Source organism: Artemia franciscana, chromosome 15 (genome assembly GCF_032884065.1).
Source record: "Artemia franciscana chromosome 15, ASM3288406v1, whole genome shotgun sequence".
Classification (NCBI taxonomy): Eukaryota; Metazoa; Arthropoda; class Branchiopoda; order Anostraca; family Artemiidae; genus Artemia; species Artemia franciscana.
In genome coordinates, this window is record NC_088877.1 from 6,615,322 (window position 1) to 6,638,167 (window position 22,846).

Genomic DNA, 22,846 nt, shown 5'->3' on the forward strand with positions numbered 1-22,846 from the left:
CGATTTATTTGAAGAACATAATTTTTTCGTAGCCAATGGTTTCAGCATCAAATGCAACTTTGTGAAGAATGGAATCTAACCCATAGTAACCGAAAATTTAAAAATGCCTTAAAAAAAACTGTCAAGTGAGAAAGAATCGCTATTTGAAGCTGACTCATAAATGGTAACGGTTTTTATTCTTAGTGGTAAAAATTTATTGCGGTAGATTTATGGAAAATCCGAAAAATAGTCCAAAACACCATGAAATTGGTGTCACTGCACCATCAGTCTCACCATAGCCGAAAACCTCATATAAGAGAATGGCAGTCCCCTATTTTGAGCAACAGGGAAAATCACTTTGACTTGCATCGCACGGGAAGCAGTGACGTGTTCCTTTTATTTATTTTTTTCTTCTGTTTTTGTTTTCTTTACCGCTAGTGGGGCATTGAACTATCATAGAGAGATGTACAAGAGGATCAATTGAAAGGGCATTGAAAGGAATATCTACGTACTTTTTGTAAGCAACAAGATAATATTAGAATAAAATGCAATTTTTATGCACTTAAACCCAATTTTTATGCCCATATGCGTAATAATCTCTGTTCGTTTTAAGTTTTAATGCTGGTCCTTACTTTCAGTGGAAAAGCTTTTCATATTTTTTTTTAAATAATGCTAGAAAATATTTAAAATCAGCATAAAAATCCGATTCTTTTGATGTATCTATTAGTATCAAAATTCCGTTTTTTAGAGACTCGTTTACTATTGAGCTGGGTCACTCCTTACAACAGTTCGTTACCACGAACTGTTTGATAAAACACTAAACTCAAAACAAATAAAACCTCCACAGTTAATAATAAATACAATTGTCGCTACTCATCCACGTAGGGAAAAGAAGCTATTAGAGTTGCTTCAATGAGAACATCAAATTAACTGAGGAAAAATTAAAAAAAAATGAAACTAAGTTAACTATTCTTTTGCAAAATAATCCTCGTTAGCTAATATTGAAGCAACTCCTTTTGGTCTAGTAGGTAATCTTGTCCCCTGGTGATTATGTAAAATTTTAGTTCCCTTATTGGTTCATTTTTCAAAAGACAATCATAAATTGGGTCAATATTTAAATTTCCCGTGTCTCTATTGGAAGATTAGCAAACATATATTTTTAAATTTATATAGCCTCCCTCACTCACTGAGAATAACCCCTGTCATTAGAAATAGCTGTGGCCTCATCAAGTTGTATAAAATGTTCAGGATGAAAGAATGTTTGTTCAGCCAGATAGGGGTTTTTCTCAGTGGGCGAGGGAGGCTATAGAAATTAAAAACATATGTTTTTTAGACATGGGAAATTTAAATATTGATTCAATTTGCAGGTGAAGGAGAAGTGATTTCAGACTGGCAATATCATTGTTATTTTCGTATTGTCTATGAGCCTTTTCACTAATATTATTCACTATTGTGAATTGTTACAAGAAACAGGATATGGTATGTCAAAGATAAGCAGCGTGGTAATTTGAAATCTAGTTACGTGGATCAATTTTTGATAAGCGAAGTTTCATCCTTTCTTGCTCCCTTTTTTAGATTAAACTAACATATCAAAACATGCTAATGGTAATTTCTTATTTCTGATTTAGAATGATAGAAATAGCTATTTATTTACATAATTGTTTTTCGAATTAAAGTAGAAATTTTTGAAGTCCCGTGAAACTACTTCAACAGGAAATACGACTTTTTTCAATCAATAGCATGTAAACTAAAATAACAAAAAAAAAATTATAAAAGGGTGTTTAGAATAAAATATTCTTAATTAATTTTTTTTGGAATCTGACACACACTCCATCCTTTTTAAAAATTATCAACCTTTTTTACTCAAGGAAAAATATACGTTCGTTATCTTTAAGAAGAGTTCGAAATCAGCAAAAAGTAACAAAAAAGCAACTTGATGATCAAATCATCTCTAAAAAGTTTTCATGGTGCAAGCTAGGAAAATCTATTGTCTGGGATCAACGGGACGGGGGTGTGTTAAGGATTTAAAAGCGCCATTTCAGAGCAATTTTAATATTTATTATATTACAGAACTTTGAGGTGATCAGTGCATGAGGATGGGAAGTTCAATTATACCCAAAAAAAGCCAACGAAATTTTTATAATATCTTCGCTTACTTTTCAGCTATACCGTCGGCGATCACTTAAAATATCGTTTTGAGTGATCACAAGTTGTCAGGAACGTAAGCGCGATATTCCTTTTCGGGGGAGGGGGGGATAAAAATTCAAGATGATCTAATCAAGGCCGTATCCAGGAAGGGGGTTAAAGGTTACCCCCCCCCCCCCAATGTTTGTCTGAGTCGTAAAAACGTAACAAAAATGAATATAAACAAATTTGTAATGCACTTTTAAAAGTTTTTTGGTAGACTCCCCCCCCCCCGAAAAAATCCTAGATTTAATAATTAATACAAGTTATGTTTAATAATTTGAACGAGAAGTGCCTGAAAATTCAAGAAAATTTAGATTTTGGGACTTGGCTGTGTTCGTCCCTAATTCAAGCCTTTTTTTTTACTTTTCAGCACTTAAGAAAAAATACTTACAAACCAGCCTTACTTCAAAAATCTATGTCCCTCTTCGCCTTTCCTATCAGGATGGGTCATTGTCGTTGTTCAAACTTACGTGCTCAAAAAGCTTTAAGACCTTGGTATCTATCTTGGTAAGATATATTTAGGACCTTACTGCTCTCGCTTCAAGCATGATCTGGCTAACAACTTAGACGATGTTGTGAGGGATAAGGTGCTGTGGGATATAAAACTGTTTGTGGTAATGAACTGCAGTAAGGAGCGACCCGCCTCAATAGTAACCGAAACTATAAAAAAGGCGAAACTCTAAGAACTCAGAAACTAAATTCAATAAAAAAAAGTTTTTTTAACTGAAAGTCATAAGCGACATTAAAACTTAAAACGAACAGAAATTGTTCCATGTATGAAAGGGACTGTCCCCTCCTCAAAGGCCCACTCTTTACGGGAAAGTTTGACTCTTAATCACAACTCTACTTTTTAAAACAATAAAAAACTTTAGCGTAAGGAGCGGGACGTTAAGGAGGGGACAGCCCCTTTCATGCACGTAATAACTCTTGTTCGTTTTAAGTGTTGATGTCGCTTCTTACTTTCAGTTAAAAAAAAACTTGTTTTTTATTTGATCATTCTAAGTTGTCATTCAAGTCTTTTGCTTCTATCTTCAAGCGCTTAAGAACAAAAAACCTACATACCAATCCATCTTCGAAAAACTTGTATGCCAAAAACCAGAGGGGTGATGAGGAAAATAAATTGAGGTCTGAGAAGCATTACGTATTAAATCAAGGAGACGCTTAAGCCCTTAGCTAGGTCGAGGTAAGCGCTCTTGTTAAATTCATTCGACACACACTCTGAGGCACTGTTGTCTCTGGGTAACTCATGTCAACTGGATACCCCTTTCAACAGCAAAAACCGTCACAACTAAATGATTTCTAAATATTTATCTAAAGAAAAAGAACCTTTTGTTACCAAAGTTTTTTTTCTAATTAAATCTAAATATTGATTAAACCATATCCTGAACCATATGCTTGATGTTATACTGACCTCATCTAGAGCGAAACTTAAAATTATAACAATTCAAATTTAATTGTACACGAAAGCATATTTTCAATTGCTATTTTAATTATTGTTAGCGGTTTTTATTGCCATTTTCATTACCCATGTCTGTGCTAATTGCTGGTAATTATTAAGAATAGTCAGAACGGTTGTAATTCGTTTTAGATTGACTAAATTATACGATTTTTTCGTTCAATTCATGGTATTTTAGACATTTGAGATAAAAACAGTTAATGGGTTTGTTGCATGCACTAAACCGTTTTGAGCGTCATTAAATTTGGATTTCATGCGTTAGAAAGAACTATTAAAACCGTTCTCTGTCATTAGGCCTAATGAACGTATTTCAAATATTTATGTCTGTAAAACTGGCAAACTGTATAAAAGGATTGCCGATTTCAAGGAGTTACACACCATCAAGACTGCATCCCCCCTAAATATTTGTCTGACTCGTAAAAGCGTAACAAAGCTGATATAAACAAATTTTTAATGTCTTTTCTGAGTTTTTTTTGTGTACCCCCCGGAAAAAAATCCTTGTATAAAACACTCCCCGAAAAAATCCTAGATACGGCCCTGCACACTAGGCACTGTTTATTCGCCTGAGCACAAACTCACTTAATTTCAAGGCCGTATCCAGGGGGATAGGGGTTTGAACCCCTCTCCCCCCGAAATGTTTGTCCAACTCATAGAAACGCAACAAAATGAATATAAATAAATTTTTGATGCATCACATTCCAAAATTGCCCCTTTCATACGATTACTCCTTTTCGTCCCACATGATTTGACCCCTTAATTGGGACGTAAGGCATGAATAAAGTCCAGATGTGTAAAAATTGTCGAAGTACAGCTTGAAATTGGCACATTGTTGATCAGACAACGTCAGCACCTAGCCCCGAAGGACTAGCCAGAACTGAACCTTTTACTCTGTAGATTTCTAGGTCATTGACAATCCTACTCACGCCCACTGTCGTCAGCACTATTACAACCCATGAATGGCGCTTGTCTTTCAAGTATTGTTTAAAATTGAGCCGACGTTGGAAGAGAATCATCTGTTCGTCTTCACTTTGTCTCTCCTCAGGCGGTATGGTTTTTAGATTTTCCCTAAGCTCGTCATACGTTGGTCTGATTTTGTGCAGCCTATCAATGATAAGAAAAACCTCTGGATTGTCAAAAATCTGTCACAACTCAAAGCCTCTGCAATTCAAATGTATCGAGTAGTGCGCCTCCAGTACATCCTCATAGTTGGTAGATTTACAATACGCATGAGCACCTACACTCCAAGGAACCGGTTCATCTCATACTTGGTCAACTTTAGGGCAATCCTAGCGTTTCCTCGTTTCATGCAGATTGGGTTGGTCAACTTGTCCAGCAACCATACTATCCGTGATGAAAATTCTGAATAAATTAATGGGTAAGGGAATTTCTGTTGATTTTGGGAGGGAAGCTTTCCGGGTGATATCACGGGGATCAATCTCTTTTCTCAGCCACTTGTATTCTTTTTTGGCATCTTGATTTTTCCTTGATGCGATGGGGACGGTTGAAGAAGAAATAGGTGACGAGCTTCTCAATTGAATGGGAGACGGTGAAGCTTCAGCAGTGGGAAATGTAGTGGCTTCTCCACCATCAAATTGGTCATCTGCACCCGTAAAAAATTCGACACTTTTTAACATGCTGAGTCTTCCACATATAAAAGTCTTCTGTAAGATCGTCAACCAACTGAACAGGCTGTTGGGTGGCGTATGTGAAGCTGTCACCAAGGGTTGGATTCCATAATGGATCAGAGTCGTCATCATCATCAGGCATGATATCCATCTCAGATTCGCTGTCTGGTAGCAAAATCATCTCTGCAGCTCACTCTTGGGTGAGCTTCTCTCTTACACGTTTGCTACTTTCCTTGAAAACTTTTTCTTCCTCTTTCCTTAGTTAGCAGTTTTCGGCGGAATAAGGAAGGCTCGCTGTCTCTGGAAGTGATAATTGTGATCAGACCACAAGTGCATGGTTGCAAAAGCCAAATTATCTCTAAAGCATGTGGCGCCGGATGCTCCAGCGCTTCTTATGCTCGGGCTTGCTTGGCACCATTCCAGACGATCCAGATGGATAGGTGGGTAGGGCGTAGCAAACCAAATATGGTTGCTTTCAACAAAAACCCTTGATTTAGAGTCAATATGTATTTCCATATACATTTTACTCATATACATTTTACTCATGTTTTTTTGAGATGGTCTCTCTCTTTGTGCCAAAGTTTGTCAAGGAGAAAAGACAAAGACAAATGAACACACCTCGCTCTGATTATCTGAGTCTATAGTCAATAAAAAGATCTCTCGCATTCAACATAGTAGGTGATAAGAAGCCGTGTGTCAAGCATGTGTAGGGCTTTCTGCTTTACAGAACAAAATTCGAGATTTGAATATAATTTCTGATACTGCTTCAGCGATTGAGCTTTTCGGGTAACAAGCTCCGCAGGAGGAATCAAGGGAGTTGCAGGATATTTGAAAAATAGCTTTGTTAGGCACTAAAAATCTGCCTTGACTCGTCTTGGAGGGCTATCTCATCAGAACAATCTCTTGATTCCCTCAAGTTTAGATTAACAGATAGATAAAACATCGTAATTAAATTGAAAAAAGCCTGGCAGTGTATCAGACACTCTTGATGTAGCTCACACAGTGAAATTAAATGAAAGCTCTTTAAGGCTATAGTATACCGATATGCAAGATAGCGTTATTCCCCATAAAACAGTTATTCCCTATAAGAGCACATAAGAGTTTTATAATCCTATCAATAAGAAAAAGAACAAAACGTGGGAAGGATACGACATGCGGATAACAAAACAAATAAATAATAAACTAGCACCTAATAACTGCCTGAGAAAATATACGAGACTGATCTAGTGACCCCTCCCCCCTCCTGAAGGACCTTCAAAATATTGTAATAGTTAATAAAATATTGCTAATCCGAAATCGCTTAATAAGCAACCTTCAGATACATGACAGACCTAGGCGATGTGACAATTTAGCAGTAGTTGTTTACCATAACCCTGCTAAAAAATCCGGCTAAGAACTTAAGCGTTTGTCACGCTCTATATACGCAATTTTATGTGGTTCATTGGTTAAGTTATGATACGTTTATAATAACCTTCCACGCCTAAACAAGTCCTTTCAGACTAGGCTAACATAAGCGTTATTAAAAGTATCATAATCACCGTGTAGTCATGACAATCATCACAAGCAAACTATTCAATGATTAAAAATTGACGTTTCAAGCTCCTATCGATCGTGAAAAGTCAAATCAATTTGCTTTCAAAATGTTCACCCAGAAATTGTATTACGTTGACCATTCTATGACGTAACGTAAAGTTACGCAACTTATTGTATATTTATTAGGTTAACCGAGTTCGGAGGTTCTATGGCTTAGTGTGAAAGAACCATTAAGCATACATCGTGCTGGATGCATCAAGTAAAATTAAGTTTCTGCTGAAGTATTAGAAAACGGTCTAGTATTGCACTGAAGCGTGGAAACTGCGTGGACCATAGACACTATTTCAGCCACGACGTTGTCACTGTCTTATGTAAGGAATCCGTCCGGTTCATTAGCTGTAGCTAAAGAATTGGACGGAAATAATTAGCATCTAAGAATCGTTGTTGAAAGCGGCCAAAACAGAAATTATTGTTGGTCTTGTCATTTTTTTAATCACTGCTTAAGACAAATTGTCAAGACAACGTGTGCATTGCTTCACTGATGGTGGTTTTTCCATGGCAAAATCTATCTGCAAATATCAGAATTTTTCAAAAGCAGGAATGAGAATGAAGAGGCCGGATCAGAAGATCGACTCTTAGGTACACCAGTCCAAAGGTACAGCAGATGGTAACGGTGATTCGATTCAAAAATCAGGATGTAAAAATTGATCCACCATCTCCTGGAATTATGCTTTTAGGTTGTGCACTATGAACTAGGGTGTCTAACATTTAACTGCAGATCCCTTTCGATTTTCAATTTATTTGTCAGGTCCGCGGTTCCTAACAACATAAGTACAGCATTTTTTAATTGTTTGTATATTTTGAATTTCAGTATAGGTTTTTCAAATCCCTTAAGAGTTGCGTGAAGAACCCTCAAGTGCCTCTTGGACTACTGTTTCTGAATTAATTAACTTATTTGACGCTCATGCAGCAATTAAAGGATAATTATGCAAAGATTTCAGAAATTTAGCATTTTTATTATTAATGGGTTCAAAGCCTCGAAAATAGGAGGTTTTTATTTATTTGTATCTGCCCATTTATTATGCTTATTTGTATCATTATTTGTTTTGTATATGGGTTTAATATATATATATATATATATATATATATATATATATATATATATATATATATATATATATATATATATATATATATATATATATATATTTATATATATATATATATTTATATATATTTATATATATTTTATATATTTTTATATATTTATATATATTTTATACATTTTTATATATTTATATATATATATATATATTTATATATATTTTATTTATATATATTTATTTATATATATATATATATATATATATATATATATATATATATATATATATATATATATATATATATATATATATATATATATATATATATATATATATATATATATATATATATATATATATATATATATATTTTATATATATATATATATATATATATATATATATATATATATATATATATATATATATATATACATATATATATATATATATATATATATATATATATATATATATATATATATATATATATATATATATATATATATATATATATATATATATATATATATATATATATATATATATATATATATATATATATATATATATATATATATATATATATATATATATATATATATATATATATATATATATGCACACGTGTTACGTATACATAAGTGTTTTTATTTTTTCACATTTTCTTTTTTCAGGTTTTTGAGAAGACGGATGCAAATACAAGTTACAAAAAAAAATGAATAAACCCCACAAGTTCTAGTGACCTTTTACTAGTCAGAATACTCTTTTTATTTGTTATATGGAATATTTTGTTGTAAAGATGTATTGCATATATATTTTGATAATTATTTTGGTTTATCAATATTAGGGAAAAAGCATAAAACCAGTCCTTAACAAAGGAGTCTCCTTTATACCCCCTTCCCGCTTAGTCAGATATTGGTCGAGACGAAAGGATTTCCCCCTGACAATTGGTAAAATCGCGGCCTTAAAAAAAGATGTCCTCTTTTCGTTTTTGTCACCTTGTAAAATCTTAACGAAAAATGCAGAGTGTGCGGCACAAATAACACAGATGAAAGCTATTTGGATAGGAAGAAGGAAACCACCACGAATGGCTACAACGTTCACTTGACGTAACGTCACCAAAGTTTATATATATTTATATATACATTTAGAATAAATTGTCAGGTTCACGATCTTAATAAATAAATCAGGTTCACGATCTTAAGTCGAAAGCATTTCCAAAATAAAAGAATGCTACTTTAGATAAATAAGACGAAGTCTCGAGGTTTAATGGTTTAATGGTTTAATTGCAATCGTTATAAGTGTTCCACCAGAAATAGATGAGCCCGAGCTCATGACACGCATTCTTAACTGCTCTAGTCTTTCAATGTGCTAAGACATTTGAAGTTTATTTTGAACAGCAACTTCATTTGCAAAAATTCCTGAGTGAATCTATCAAAATAGACTATGAAAGACTGCCTGCTCAAATTTTTTCACGCCAAAAAGTGTTTTAATTGTCACCAAGTTGGTCACAAAGCAGCGGGGTGTAAAAATTTGGCCCTGTGTTCAAGATACGGTTCTGCCGAGCACATCTCATCCCGTGAGAATCCGTGCTCTAAGTCAATGTTTTGTATAACTTGTAAGGTTTCTGGTCACACCAGTTACAGCGTAAAGTGTCAATCCAATCTAGGTAGTAAAAAAAAAGAATTTGTAATGCACCCACCAGGGATCTCTACTAAATAGAACCAATATATGAGATTCGTTTCATGGAACATAAATAGTAATTTCTTGAATAAAATATCAGTATTGGAAGGTATGCTGCTGAATAATGATTGGATGTGTATTCAGGAACATTTTCTTACACTTCCTAGACTTACTTTATTGAAGATGAGAAGAGAACGTGCGTTTTCTGTTCCCGCAAAGTGTGTTCGATCCCGAGGTCGTCCATCTGGAGGCCTGGCAAAATCAGCCTCAGCGATTACTCAATCAAGCTAGTTTAGCTCTAGTGAAACTTTTCGAGAAGTGAAGGTAGGTCTTGCGAAGTAATAAGTGTGTGTTTGCCCACTAAGTATAAAAATTATGAATCAAAACGATTGTTTGCACAAGTCTGTGAGAAATTACATGCACATCTTAGACAAGTCGAAAAAGTGAATTTCTCTTGCGTTGTTGTGTACTTTAATTTTGATATTAGTTTTTCTGAATCCGTAGTATCCCTTCGTGCTTCTATTATCCGTGGTATTCTTTTTTTTTTTTTTTTTTTTTTTTTTTTTTTTTTTTTTTTTTTTTTTTTTTTTTTTTTTTTTATGGGCTTATTGTGCATCTAAAAACTGAAAATTTCACATTTATTCACATTTCGTCTCATACATCAAATCTAGATCAAGTGGTTACTTCGAATGATTTCCCAATTTCTGTGGTTACCGTAATATCTAATTACCAATTATCAAACCACCTCCTTTTAGCAGCGTCTTTTAAGCTAGATTAAATTAAAAAAAAAAGTTTTTTCAACTGAAAGTAAGGAGTGACATTAAAACTTAAAACGAACAAAAATTATTTCGTATATGACAAGGGCTGTCCCATCCTCAACATCCCGCTCTTTACGCTACAGTTTTTTATTTTAAAAAAAAGTAGAACCGTGACAAAGAGTCAAAATTAAGCCTAAAGAGCGGGACGTTGATGGGGACAGCCCTTGTCATATACGGAATAACTTCTGTTCGTTTTAAGTTTTAATGTCGCTCCTTACTTTCAGTTGTAAAAACTTGTTTTTTTATTGTCTTTCTCGAACATTTTTGAATTAATGCATGTTTTGACTTTGGTTCACCGCACATGAATAATTGAAACAAAATTTGCATATTAATTTTAATTTGGCTAAATGGCTTTCTCACAGTTTTGACCGGATGATTTTGAAAAAGAAAGAGTTGGGAGAGGAGGCCTAGTTGCCCTCTAATTTTGGTTACTCAAAAACGCAACTAGAACTTTTTTTTACCAACGTTTTTATTAGTAATAAATATAAGTGGCTTACGAATTAACTAACGTAACGAACTTCTACATTTGTATTTTTTATTACGTATATGAGGGGGTTCGCCCCCTCGTCAATACCTCGCTCTTTACACTTAAGCTTTTATTTTGTCCCAACTCTTTAAGAATGACCCCTGAATCACAAAGGCCGTAGAATAAATAGTTAAAATTCCAAGAGATACTTTAGCGTAAATAGCAAGGTATTGTGGAGGATACGGACCCCCTTATATACGTAATATTTTGTGTTCGTTTTAAATTTTAATGCTGCTCATTACTTCCAGTTGAAAAAACTTTTATTTATTTATTTTTTCATTGTTTGTTTTTAAATAATACTAGAAAATCATGTGCCCCCTTCGTGAAAATTCTCTTCCCTCATGATAAACTTCTCCGTGAAAAGATCCTCCCACGTAACCCTCTCTCCTGGCCCCCCTACTAGAAAAATTCCCCCTGGAAATGTCTGTATACTTCCAAATAACCATTACTATATGTAAACAATGGTCAAAGTTTGTAACTTGCGGCCCCTCCGCGTGGACTGTAGGAGATTAAGTCGTCCCCAAAGACATAGTCTTTAGGTTTTTCGACTATGCTAAACAAAATAGGTATCTCAAAATTTTGATTCGATGACTTTGGAAAAAAAGATCGTGGGAGGGGGCCTAGGTGCCCTCTGATTTTTCGATCAATTAAAAAGGGAACTAGAACTTTTAATTTCCGTTAGAATGAGCCCTCTTGCGAAATGCAAGATTGTTTCCCCTATTTTCTAAAATAGGGCAAATTTTCCCAGGCTCGTAACTTTTGATGGGTAAGACTAATGATGTAACTTATATATTGAAAATCAGCATTAAAATGCGATCCTTTTGACGTATCTATCGGTATCAAAATTCCGTTTTTTAGTGTTTCGGTTACTATTGAGCCGGGTCGCCTCCTTACTACAGTTCGTTACCCCGACCTGTTTGATTTAACTGATACACGAATGAATAAAGATACACCCAAGCCTAAGTGGTTTTCAAAGAGAGATTGGGATAAGATTCATTTGCTCCTATATCAAGAAGTTCTTGATTCTATTTTACAAAAAAATTCACAATCCTTTCCAGCTTCTTCAGACATCTTATCTTATTAAACTGACATACAGATACAGATTTTTATCGTGCTGAGATTTGCCACGCTCTAAGATGTGCTGAAAAAGCAGCGGTTCCAACTCGAAAAATACGCATCGGCACTCAAGTTACCGATTTGTCAAAAACAATTACAAAAATCTCCGAAGCATGCTACCGTGCGAAGTTTTGGTTTTCGATTTGGAAAGATATTGATCGTCCTAGGTCAGGAGTTTTGAATGATATTTTCCATTATACAAAAAAAAAGATTTTCGCAAGGGAGCTAGTTCGTCACCTTGCAGGCATTGTTGATTCATATTCGCTTAAAGTTTCTGTTTTGCCCAATTTCTTTTGCAGATACCTTGCTCTCCCAAATACCATATCCTCGAATACTCCTAAGGCTTCTGGTATTCCCCTATCCGAGTGGAAAACAAATTTCTTGAATGAATTCGACGCACCAGATTCTAAATATGAATTTGAACTTTATGAATTTCTATGTGCTTACCCGAAGTCTCACTATAGTGTTACAATGCAAGCCATAATAACGGCAGTCTCCAAGCTCAAACGGAAAGTTTCGTCTAGTATAAATAATATTAGTGCATATCATGTTATGCATATAACCCCTTTGCTCATGTCACATCAGGATTGCTCATGCAGATGATTTTTAACACTTTTACATTACCGTCGTCTTTTTGTATTGGTGATCCCACTCCTATCCCCAAGAAAGGCAAATCTAGCATTCAGTATTCGACCTTTAGGCTCATTACAATCACTACTACATTCTGTAAACTGTTTGAGCTGCTTTTTGTAGATGAATCAAAGGAGAAATGTAGCGTTCCACCATACCAGATTGGTTTTCAGAACAAAATAGGGGGCGTTGATGCCCTTAGTGCTATAGCTAATATCCCAATAGAGGCTGAACTGGCCCAAGAGGGTCTCGTTCTAGCAGAACACGATGTTAGGCATGCATTTGACTCATTGGTACACGGAGCCGTGCTCCTTCATACGACAAAAGAGGCGTTCACCCCTCTATTATTCGTACCTTGAGAAATTCATATTCGCGGCTTAAAGTACGCATCAAAATTACAAAACCATTTAACTTGCCGGTTACCGATTCATCTAATCTTTCACGTGCTCCATGAAATAACCTTTCTCGCCCCAGTAACCCGCCGAATAATCTGAAGAATTTTGTTTCGGCTTATAAAGGTACGCGTCAATCACTTCGCCTACTCTTTCTAACAACAGTGTCCTAGATGCTTAATCAAAATACATATCCTCATGCATCCAGGCAGCAACAAATGTGACTCTTGTCTGCTATGCGGATGATGTCCTTAATCTTAGCAGTTCATCACAGCGTATTCAAGAAAAATTCAGAATACTCGAGAGTGAATATTCTAAATTGGAGCTGGAATTTAACTCTGAGAAATCTAAGATTCCTCTATTCAATAGGGGTAATTTGGCTCCCACACCGTCCGTCCAACTTGGACATTCCTTAAGAAAACCAGTTAAAAAAATTGTTTATCTTGGTCAACCAATTGGTCCATCCCTAAAGCAAACCCATTTGCTGCTGATTTCTCACCTTAAAAAAAACGTGGTTCGTCTTATGCTTTAGTTGTCCAAAATAAAAAACGTTTTAACCGAATAATCCTCACTAAACTATATAATTCAACAGCACTAACCCATTTTCTGTATATAGCACCATTTTGGAAGGTTTTTTTTCACAAACAGATAAACGTAAACTCCGTCCAGTACATTTAAAATTTTCAAAGTATTTACTTCATTTACCCCCGTGGACCCGAAATTCAGCATTACTCCGTAATTATAAAATAACCGACCCAGCAATAGCTCTATCAAAACATATTTCGAAATACAATCGCAGCATCTGTTTTCATCCATGGTATCCCCTTCTTATATAATTCTTATATAATTATATCATATAATTAATTCTTATTCTACAATTATTAATTCTTATTTAATTCTTATTTAACAATTAATTCTTATTTATATTTTATAATTATTCTTCTATAATATAATTCTTATATAATTATGTTCTTTATAGATGTTCAGTGCTTTATCAGGAATTGTTCTGATAGTTTGTGATATCTCTTTTTTGCTTTCTTCTATTCCTTTTTTGTGTCGTTTTATCTATACTCCGTCTCTAAGTAATTTTGGATTGTATGACGGGTTAGAAATAAATAAATAAATGAATAGATAATAATTTGTTAATATATTACATAAATCTATTAACCTGAGGTAATGCCCTCATGCTCGAAAAAAGGATAATAAAAAAGGCTTAATTGTACAAAACTAAAGCCTGTTTGATTATCCTTTTTTCGAACATGAATCCATTGCCCTAAGTTAAATAAATTTACGTAATATATTAACAAATTCTCCTTATTATCCAGATAACCTCCATTTTGTTAATTACTAGAATGAAATAATACAGAAATTATACATAATAACATATGAAATCTAAAAGGGCGTTACTTATGCACACTCAATATTTTTTTAGATATAAGTAATGTCAGAAAAAACATTTCTAATGGCGGAAACCTTAATAAATTTCTTATTAAAATAAAATTTCCCTCACCAGAAATAGTAAGTCTAGACACAATACAAAAATGGCATCTAAGCTTGTAAAAATTGTTTTTTTTGGTAGATAATAACTTTAATGTTCACTGTCTTTTTTAGCTTTGTTTTCCTTTTTTTACTACTACTACTACTAATAACTGACTGCAGCACCAAGCCGCCTGAGGCCAACACAGCCACGCACGCTCCTCCTCCAACCTAATCTATTTAAAGCCTCCCTCTTTACACCCTCCCAGGAAGTTCCCATTTCCTTTAAATCTTTATTTATGACATCCTGCCAACCCAGACAGGGACGACCTTGTCTGCTTTCCGTGTAGCCCTAGACGGTTGGCCAAAAAGGACACTCTTCGGTAATCTGTCATCCTTCATCCGTAGAACGTGGCCTAGCCATCTCAACCTTTCTTTCATTATAGCCCCAGAAAGCGGGATTGAACCATACTTTTCGTACAACCTACTGTTTGAAATACGGTCAGTCAGCCGGGTACCCAGAACAATCCGTAGGCAATTTCTCTGGAAAACATCTAGTAAATTTTCATCTGCTTTTCGGAGTGCCCATGCTTCAGAGCCATATTTGACCACTGTCATCACTGTAGCTTCCAATATTCTAATCTTGGTATGTAGACTTATCTTTCTATTCTTCCAAACTTTTTTTAACTGTGAAAAAACACCCTGAGCTTTAGCTATTCTACTTTTAACATCTTCACTGCTCCCACTATCTTTACTAATAATACTACCAAGGTAACTGAAGCTCTCAACCTGATCAATCTTTTCGTTACCTAATGTCACCTGTTCATCTTCACTTATTCCTAGCCTTAGTGACTTAGTCTTCTTAACATTAATTTTCAAGCCTATTTTAGCACCCTGAACTCATAAAACCTCTAAAAATTCATTCATTTTGCTCACACTTTCATCTAATATGCTTAAATCATCAGCATAATCTAAGTCCAGGAGCGTTTTTCCTCCCCATTTGATTCCATGGTCTCCAGTTGCCTTTCCTGTGCTCCTTAAGACGAAGTCCATCAAAATGATCCATATAAAGGGGGATAGAACACAACCCTGCTTAACTCCTGATTTAATACAAAACCAGTTGCTAACCTCATTTCCTACCTTAACCGCAGCACTATTATTCTCGTACATAGCGCAAATCACTTTAATGTATTTTTCTGGTATACCATATACCGATAAGACCTTTGTTAACGCTGTTCTATCAAAAGAATCGAAAGCTTGCTCATAATCGATAAAACTAAGGACCAAAGGTGTTTGACAACGAAGGGACTTCTCAATTATTAACCTAAGAGTGAAAACATGGTCGACACATCCTCTACCTTTTCTAAAACCGCATTGTTCTTCCCTTAAAACTTTGTCTATAGCATGTCTCAGTTTAAAAAGTATCATATTACTCAGTAATTTGCTACCTACAGAGACCAGACTAATGCCTCGATAATTACGACACTCACTCTTGTCACATTTCTGATACAGTGGTTTAATTAAGGTTTTCCTAAAATCATTGGGTACTTTTCAAAAATCATGTTCATAATCTTCAGTAGCTTATTCCTAACCTCAGAGCCACCATATTTAAGAAACTCATTAATCATACTATCAACACCTGGGGCCTTATTATTTTTTAATCCTTTTAGTACTGTCGCTAATTCTTCCTCACTAAACAAATCTTCCTTCACATCCAAGGTTTTACCATCTTCCTTTTTTTACCATCATAATATCATTTTTTCCTATATTTACAATCATGACAACCATTTTCCTATTGTTTACTTATGCCACCCAGTCTTCAAGTGTCCATCATTATAGTACAAACACCATGTTGTTTTCATGACACGTAAATGATTGTAAAGAAACAACCATGATCGCAAATCCAGGTTTAAATTAAAATTTCAATACAAGTTACTGAACTAATAATACGACACATTATGTTTTTAATCAGTTTACCCACAACAAAATAAAGCACATTTCGATGAAATTCTATAAAAAAAATGATGTGTTCTAATGACGTTTCACTAGTGGGTAAATTATTTTTATTTTGTCATGTGAAATATTTTGCAGTCGAAGTATACTACTGTACATACTGCAATTCTAATAGTTTTCAATGACGGTCTATTTCAATGACGGTCTCTTGGTCTATAGAAATAGTTATGACAAATGATGCAGTGCTTATATTACAATGATGGACATTTGAAAACTGGATGTCATCTGAAACAGAACGTGTTGGTGAATAATAGAAAATGGTTGTCATGATTATAAACACAGAAAAAGGGATTTTAAGAACAAAGCTCATAAAACAATGAACACAAACGTTTTTCCTTAAGAAACACATAAATTTACAACGTGAGAAGTGTTTTTCAAAGAGATCTGGACAGAGATTGCTGCAATAGCAGAATAAACTGTGACGAACGAAAAGAAGGAACATTTAAAAAAGTACAAAAAGAAAAAAATATCAAAGAACCAAATTCAAACTTGTGACGCGTAAATGATTGTAAGAAAAAACGGACTGATTTCCTGATTCTTAGGTCCAAACAGAATTCAGATTTCTTTTGTACCTTTTTAGGGGTATTTACTTTAAGATAAATTTTTCAATAGCAGAATAAACTGTGATGAACGAAAAGAAGGAACATTGAAAAAAAAAAAAAAAAAAAAAAAAAAATCAAAATTGTGACGTGTAAACGATAAAAAAAACTTGATTTCCTGATTCTTAGGTCCAAACAGAATTCAGATCTTTTTTTGTAACTTCTTACATTAGGTTATTTAAATTAAAAGAAGATTGCAACTATAGCAGAATACACTGTAACGATCGAAAACAAAAAACCTTAAAAAAAATAATCGAAGAACCAAATTCAAACCTCTAGCTTTTATCACTGGCGGATCCAGGGGGGCATCCCCCCCAAAGATTTTGAATGGCACCCTCATTCCTTGTTTTATTTGACCACTTCTATTGCACCCGAAATAATTATGACTTTTTCAGAGGAGCTCTTAAAGAAAATAAATTTGATTCTATTTTTTCGCAGGCATCTGGACTTCCTTGTACTTTGAACGTCAAAAACTATTTTCCGACCGAATTTACAGAAAAGCAAACAAAATCGACGTTTCTTTCGACAAACCTGAAGTTAGGTAAAAAAAATTGCTCCTCCCCAAAAAAAGTAACCAAGAGATTTTGATTAGATGTTTTGATATTCTAAAAGGGATGGGGCAGCGGTTTAAAACTTTTAAATCCGAAATTTAAAAAATTGTACGATCAAATGGAAACTAAAATATCTGAAAAAAATACCTTGAAGAAAAATTCCAGGAAAAGAATCATTTTCGATTCCCTTTTCTCTCGCTATTTTTTAAACAATGCACACATACATCCGTCTTTTTTACGTGACATCACTTGGGTGTCAATCTCTTTTATTAAATTAAATAAGAAAAAAAAACAAGTTTTTTAACTGAAAGTAAGGAGCAGCATTAAACTCAAAATGAACAGGAATTATTCCCTATATGAAGGGTTACCCCCTTTTCAATACCTTGCTCTTTACGCTAAAGCTGTTAGCATTTTTAAAAAAGATTACTATTCTAATTAAACGGTCCCTGTGTTGCAGCAGCCGTTCTTAAAAAATAGGACTAACAGTCGAACTTTAGCCCCTTTCGCAAAAGGCGAAAAGGACTGTAAATTAGAAGGACATAAAATTAAAAACAACTTCTATCAAGGGTTTTATCTAATGAGTAATAAAAATGGGGTTGACTTGAAATTTACGTTTACTCTTAAATATCCAAAATTATTGTAAAATATTAATATGACATGGCAGCGACCAAAATGGGCTTTGTTTTCCAATTTAAGTTTTTTTTTTTAAATAAAAGTATCTTTGTATATTGAATACAAATATACTCGTATCTTTCCAAAATGAAAAATACGAGTAACATATCTATTCAAATTCTCTGTTTATTTTAGTTTATTGCGTTCATAACGGAAAAAATTGAGAAGAGCTCAAGAATAGAAAAAAGCCAAGAGGTGCTCCTAACAATTGCTTGTATTTAAAAAAAAAAGTCAAAATTCTAAAAAAAATACATTTTCTTTTAGCCGATTCCCTTTTTCGAAGAAAGGAGATTGTACAAAACCGGGTAAAAAAAATAATATAAAAATACAAAAATTTGACTGTTCACTGACATATTCACTGTTAAATTTGTTGAACTTGTATGACCGAAGGCGATGGTTGATTATATTCTAGCGGATTAAGCCCTAGAGGAAAAGAACTTAAAAGAGGAAAGGTTTAAAATTTGCTTATATATACTGCTTCACAAAATCAGGTAAAAAAAACGCACACAGAAAATATTCAATGTTCAGTTTGTTTAGCTTGTATGATCTGCTGTATAACTCATCTAAAGGACTTTCTTTTCTATGCTATCATTTTAGCATTGGATTATAGGATGGTTGAGTATTTCCTAGTGGAATAAGCCCTAGTGGAAAAGAACTTAAAAGAGGAAAGGTTTAAAATTTATAATATATACTGCAAATGAAAAGGAAACTTTACAAAATCGGGTAAAAAAAAACACACAAAAATATTCACCGTTCAATTTGTCTGACTTGTATGACCTGCTGTATGACCCATTTAAAAGGCTCGAACTTCCTATACCTTCATTTTACCATTGGACTATGTTTCCTAGTGAAGGGGGAGGGTGGTTGAGTATATCCTAGTAAAATAAGCCCTAGAGAGCAAGAACTTAAATATTGGATTATGTTTTCTTGAGAAGGGGGAGGGTGGTTGATTCTATCCTACAGGAATAATAGGAAAAGAAGCTGAACGAGGAAACGTCTGACATTTGCATATAATTGCTACAAATGAAGAAAGAATCGGATTTGGAATAAAATTAAAAAAAAACACACAAAAAATATTCACTGTTCAATTTGTTGGACTTGTATGACCTGTTGCTGTTGTACACCGACTTCTCCTTGCTGATTGGCAGTCTGTATGATGACCTGCTGACCTTGAATTAAATTACCGAGCTGCATTCTAATGGCTTGATGTTGTTGAGGAGTCAACTGGACCTGTTAGAAAAAAAATCCATCTTAAAGAGTTTCTTTTACATCGTCAACATCTATATATATAATTACTGATAATTGTTTCCAACTAAAATATTTTGAAGAAAGAAAACGAGATTTCTATGGGACACAGCCCTAGAATCAAGCAGAAAAGTTCAACTTTCTACATTGGGGAAACACTAATGAACACTAATGACTGTCAATCAAACTATCAAGGTGGACAAAACAAAGAGAAAATGAGAGATTATTTTCGTATAGCTTTAAGGTAGAAAATGTACCATAATATTGTTGGTTTAATATCTTAGGTATTTTCGTAATATATTATTACATATTATTTCTGGAAAATTATGCCTTTCGAAAACATTTTCCTTAAACATTTGAAATTTTGAGCCACTGGATAGAACAACAAGCTAGATACCACACGATTGGCTCTCTTGTGTGAAATTTGAAGCACAACTAGAAGAAAACATACAAGCAGTCCCACTATTTGATCGTGTAGTAGCACGATGGATTGATGCTCTACCTGGCAATAGGTGACCTAAGGATCGATCCCCATTGACGCAAGGATGGATAAAAGGCTTGCTATCTACAAAAGATACAGCAACTGAAGCGTCCTTTCAAATCCCTATGCGCCAGCAATGGCTAAGGAGGATCTTCATTCTTTTTTCTTTTCTTCCAGTGTTTCTCTAAGACCACAGTACAACCAACAAAGATGAACTAAGTCTATCTGCAAGTGTGAACAAGTTCTAGGCAATCATTACACTGCATATGGATAGATAGATACGATTTATTCTGCAACAAAATAATACAAATTATACAATAAATTAAGGACAATCATCCTCACAAAATCATCCGGCTCCACGACATGAACAGTAGAGAGAAGATACACACAATTTAAATACTAACTCATTAACAATAAACAGAGAAAGAGAAAGACTAAGGAGAGTAAGAGAGACAGAGAGAGAAAGAGAGAGAGAGAGAGAGAGAGAGAGAGAGAGAGAGAGAGAGAGAGAGAGAGAGAGAGAGAGAGAGAGAGAGAGAATGGGAAAGATTTAGACATTATTCCAAAAATTCATTCTGACACCATGGCAAAACTAGACCAACGTCTTTTGAAATGCCAAACAAATCGCATTCTCGAGACAAAACTGGAGATGTATTATGAATAAAAATATATCACTGTCTTGGATAAATTCCTCATTGTTTTGCCTGCTGTTATGTTTAAGATGGAAAGGCAGTGTAGTCTTCGTCGTTATTTCGGAAAGTTGTTCCACATAAAATGATAAACAACTAAAGGATAAGAATTAGATCTTACGGCTGGGGCAAGCGGAATTGACTACCTTTATTTTCAACATGCATATCGCGCAATTCGATAATGATGCTGAGAAGAACTGATCATTAACTGATTAACCGCAATATTACGCTTAAACATCGAGGTTTCTGCACTACTTTCCATCGCGCCATGCCCATTTGAGGCTTGGGGGCAGAAGAACGCGTATACCTACAACAGATAGTAAGTAAACCCTTACCTAAAAAGAAAATTAATATTCAAAGTTTGTACTGGAAGTGATTTCCAATATCTGACAAGTTAGAAATTCATGGAACCACCACATTGGATAGAATTAGGAAAAATTAATAACTTCTCTCAAAGAAGCTAAGCAGTAGAGTTTGCAAATAGATTAGAAGCTAAGTTATTAATTAACTAAAATTAGAAACGTCCAGAAACTGAAGTTCATCCAGCAATTTTGAGCTACATGGAGCAGAAACTATTTTAACATCTCAAGAGTTACAGACAGTTACTCAGTTACTCAGACAGTTTCGAAGAGAAGGATTGCTTCAGTATCATGTTCTAGAGAACACCAAAATAAAGAGCAGTTTTCGCGCGCTGGACTAATCTTAGATCCGCTTGAAATACGGGTAATGAGAAAGCAGTTGAAGTCATCAGTTATTCTCAAGTCTCCATACATTAAAAATAAACATAAAAAATGTAATTTCGTAAAGGAAAATTTATAAATCATTTTCAACAAACGAACAAATTCTCGATTTCTATCGAGTTAAACAAAACAGAGCTGTCCTATTTTGCTAATTTTACGATACGATTGGTCTCTTAAGAATCTTTGTTCATATTCCTTATCACAAATGAATTAAAAAAACATAGGTTTTCAACTAAAACTAAAAAAGCAAAATTAAAACTAAAAAAAAACTGAAATTATTCCGTACATAAGTGTGCTGCATTTTCCCCACCCTCACTCTTCACGCTAAAGCCTTAAAGTTCTTTAAAAGTATTTCTCATTCATATCTCAGTTCTTTAAAAGTATTTCTCATTCATATTCAACATGTCGTCTGCTAAGAGCGGTTTTGCCGAATGTGTTCTTCCAAAACTCCGAGAAAAACGAGTTTGAAAATTTTGACATTTGTATCTAAGAATCGGTCATAGCTAGAGCACTGGTTTTACTTTTAAAATTAAGAAGAAAAATTGCATATATTGTTGTGATTATTTTTATTAGCCTGAGGTGAATTGTAAATGAGATAAAACGGAGTGAACATTAGCTTTGGTAAAACGGCCTGAGAATTCAGGAAAATAGGTAAGATATGGCTAAGCAGACTTGGCAAGCCATGAATTAGAAATACGGCTTTAAGCAAAACGTATTTCATCTGATAGACAAATTTTTATTTCGACAATTAACGTGGAGTTTTACAGTAAAATATAGCAAAAGATCAGCGGGAGGGAGAATTTCAAGTTTTGACCTTCGGAGGCAGAGGCAGCTTCGAGACAATCTGTGATTTTAGCTGAGGTACTAGTTACCTCGGTTCTGTTACAAATTCTATTAAGATTTTTCACATATGCCACACGTGGGCATGAAAGGTAAAGTTATTCTATGTCTTTTATATTGTTGGCAACTGATCTACTCAGCTTGAAGATACAGGAGGTAGTAACCTTTCTACAACACTCATCGCTGATACACTGGGCAATTGCCACTTTGGGCTAGCCTCTTGAGCAATCAGCGCTACAGAAGAAGAATATGTAAACGAAGTTTCGTAGAACCCCTTTTGCACAGTCCTTGCTTAAAAGTTAGTAACTTCACTTTTGTTAATGGCACTAAGTTATACATACAAAATTTGGAAGTTTTGACATAATCAAAAACTTCTGCTTGGTCATTTGAATAAGGACAAACGGGTCACAGGGCTGAACAATCAAAAGTTTTATGTCAAGTCTAGTAGCGAAAAGACCTCCTTGTGCTTCAAAGACCTCAAAATGA

General features: G+C 34.3%; 2 protein-coding genes across 9 annotated transcripts in view; one reads left to right on the forward strand and one right to left on the reverse strand.

The window, feature by feature from the left end:
- LOC136035992 (cardioacceleratory peptide receptor-like) overlaps nt 1-22,846 on the forward strand; it is a 473,226-nt gene that overhangs the window by 202,712 nt on the left and 247,668 nt on the right. For 4 of the 8 annotated variants that reach the window (XM_065717908.1, XM_065717901.1, XM_065717909.1 and 1 more), the window contains one exon: nt 8,564-8,716. In XM_065717908.1, the coding sequence (XP_065573980.1) occupies nt 8,564-8,608 (45 nt within the window). In that variant the 3' untranslated portion in view covers nt 8,609-8,716. Of the gene's footprint in view, nt 1-2,536; nt 2,674-3,202; nt 3,350-8,563; nt 8,717-22,846 lie in introns of those variants that run through there. The other 4 variants (XM_065717903.1, XM_065717904.1, XM_065717902.1 and 1 more) reach the window with 4 other exon arrangements.
- LOC136035993 (nuclear transcription factor Y subunit gamma-like) overlaps nt 19,031-22,846 on the reverse strand; it is a 105,668-nt gene continuing 101,852 nt past the window's right edge. Inside the window, exon 7 of the mRNA XM_065717910.1 lies at nt 19,031-19,595. Coding sequence (XP_065573982.1) covers nt 19,443-19,595 — 153 coding nt within the window. The 3' untranslated portion in view covers nt 19,031-19,442. The remainder of the gene's footprint in view (nt 19,596-22,846) is intronic.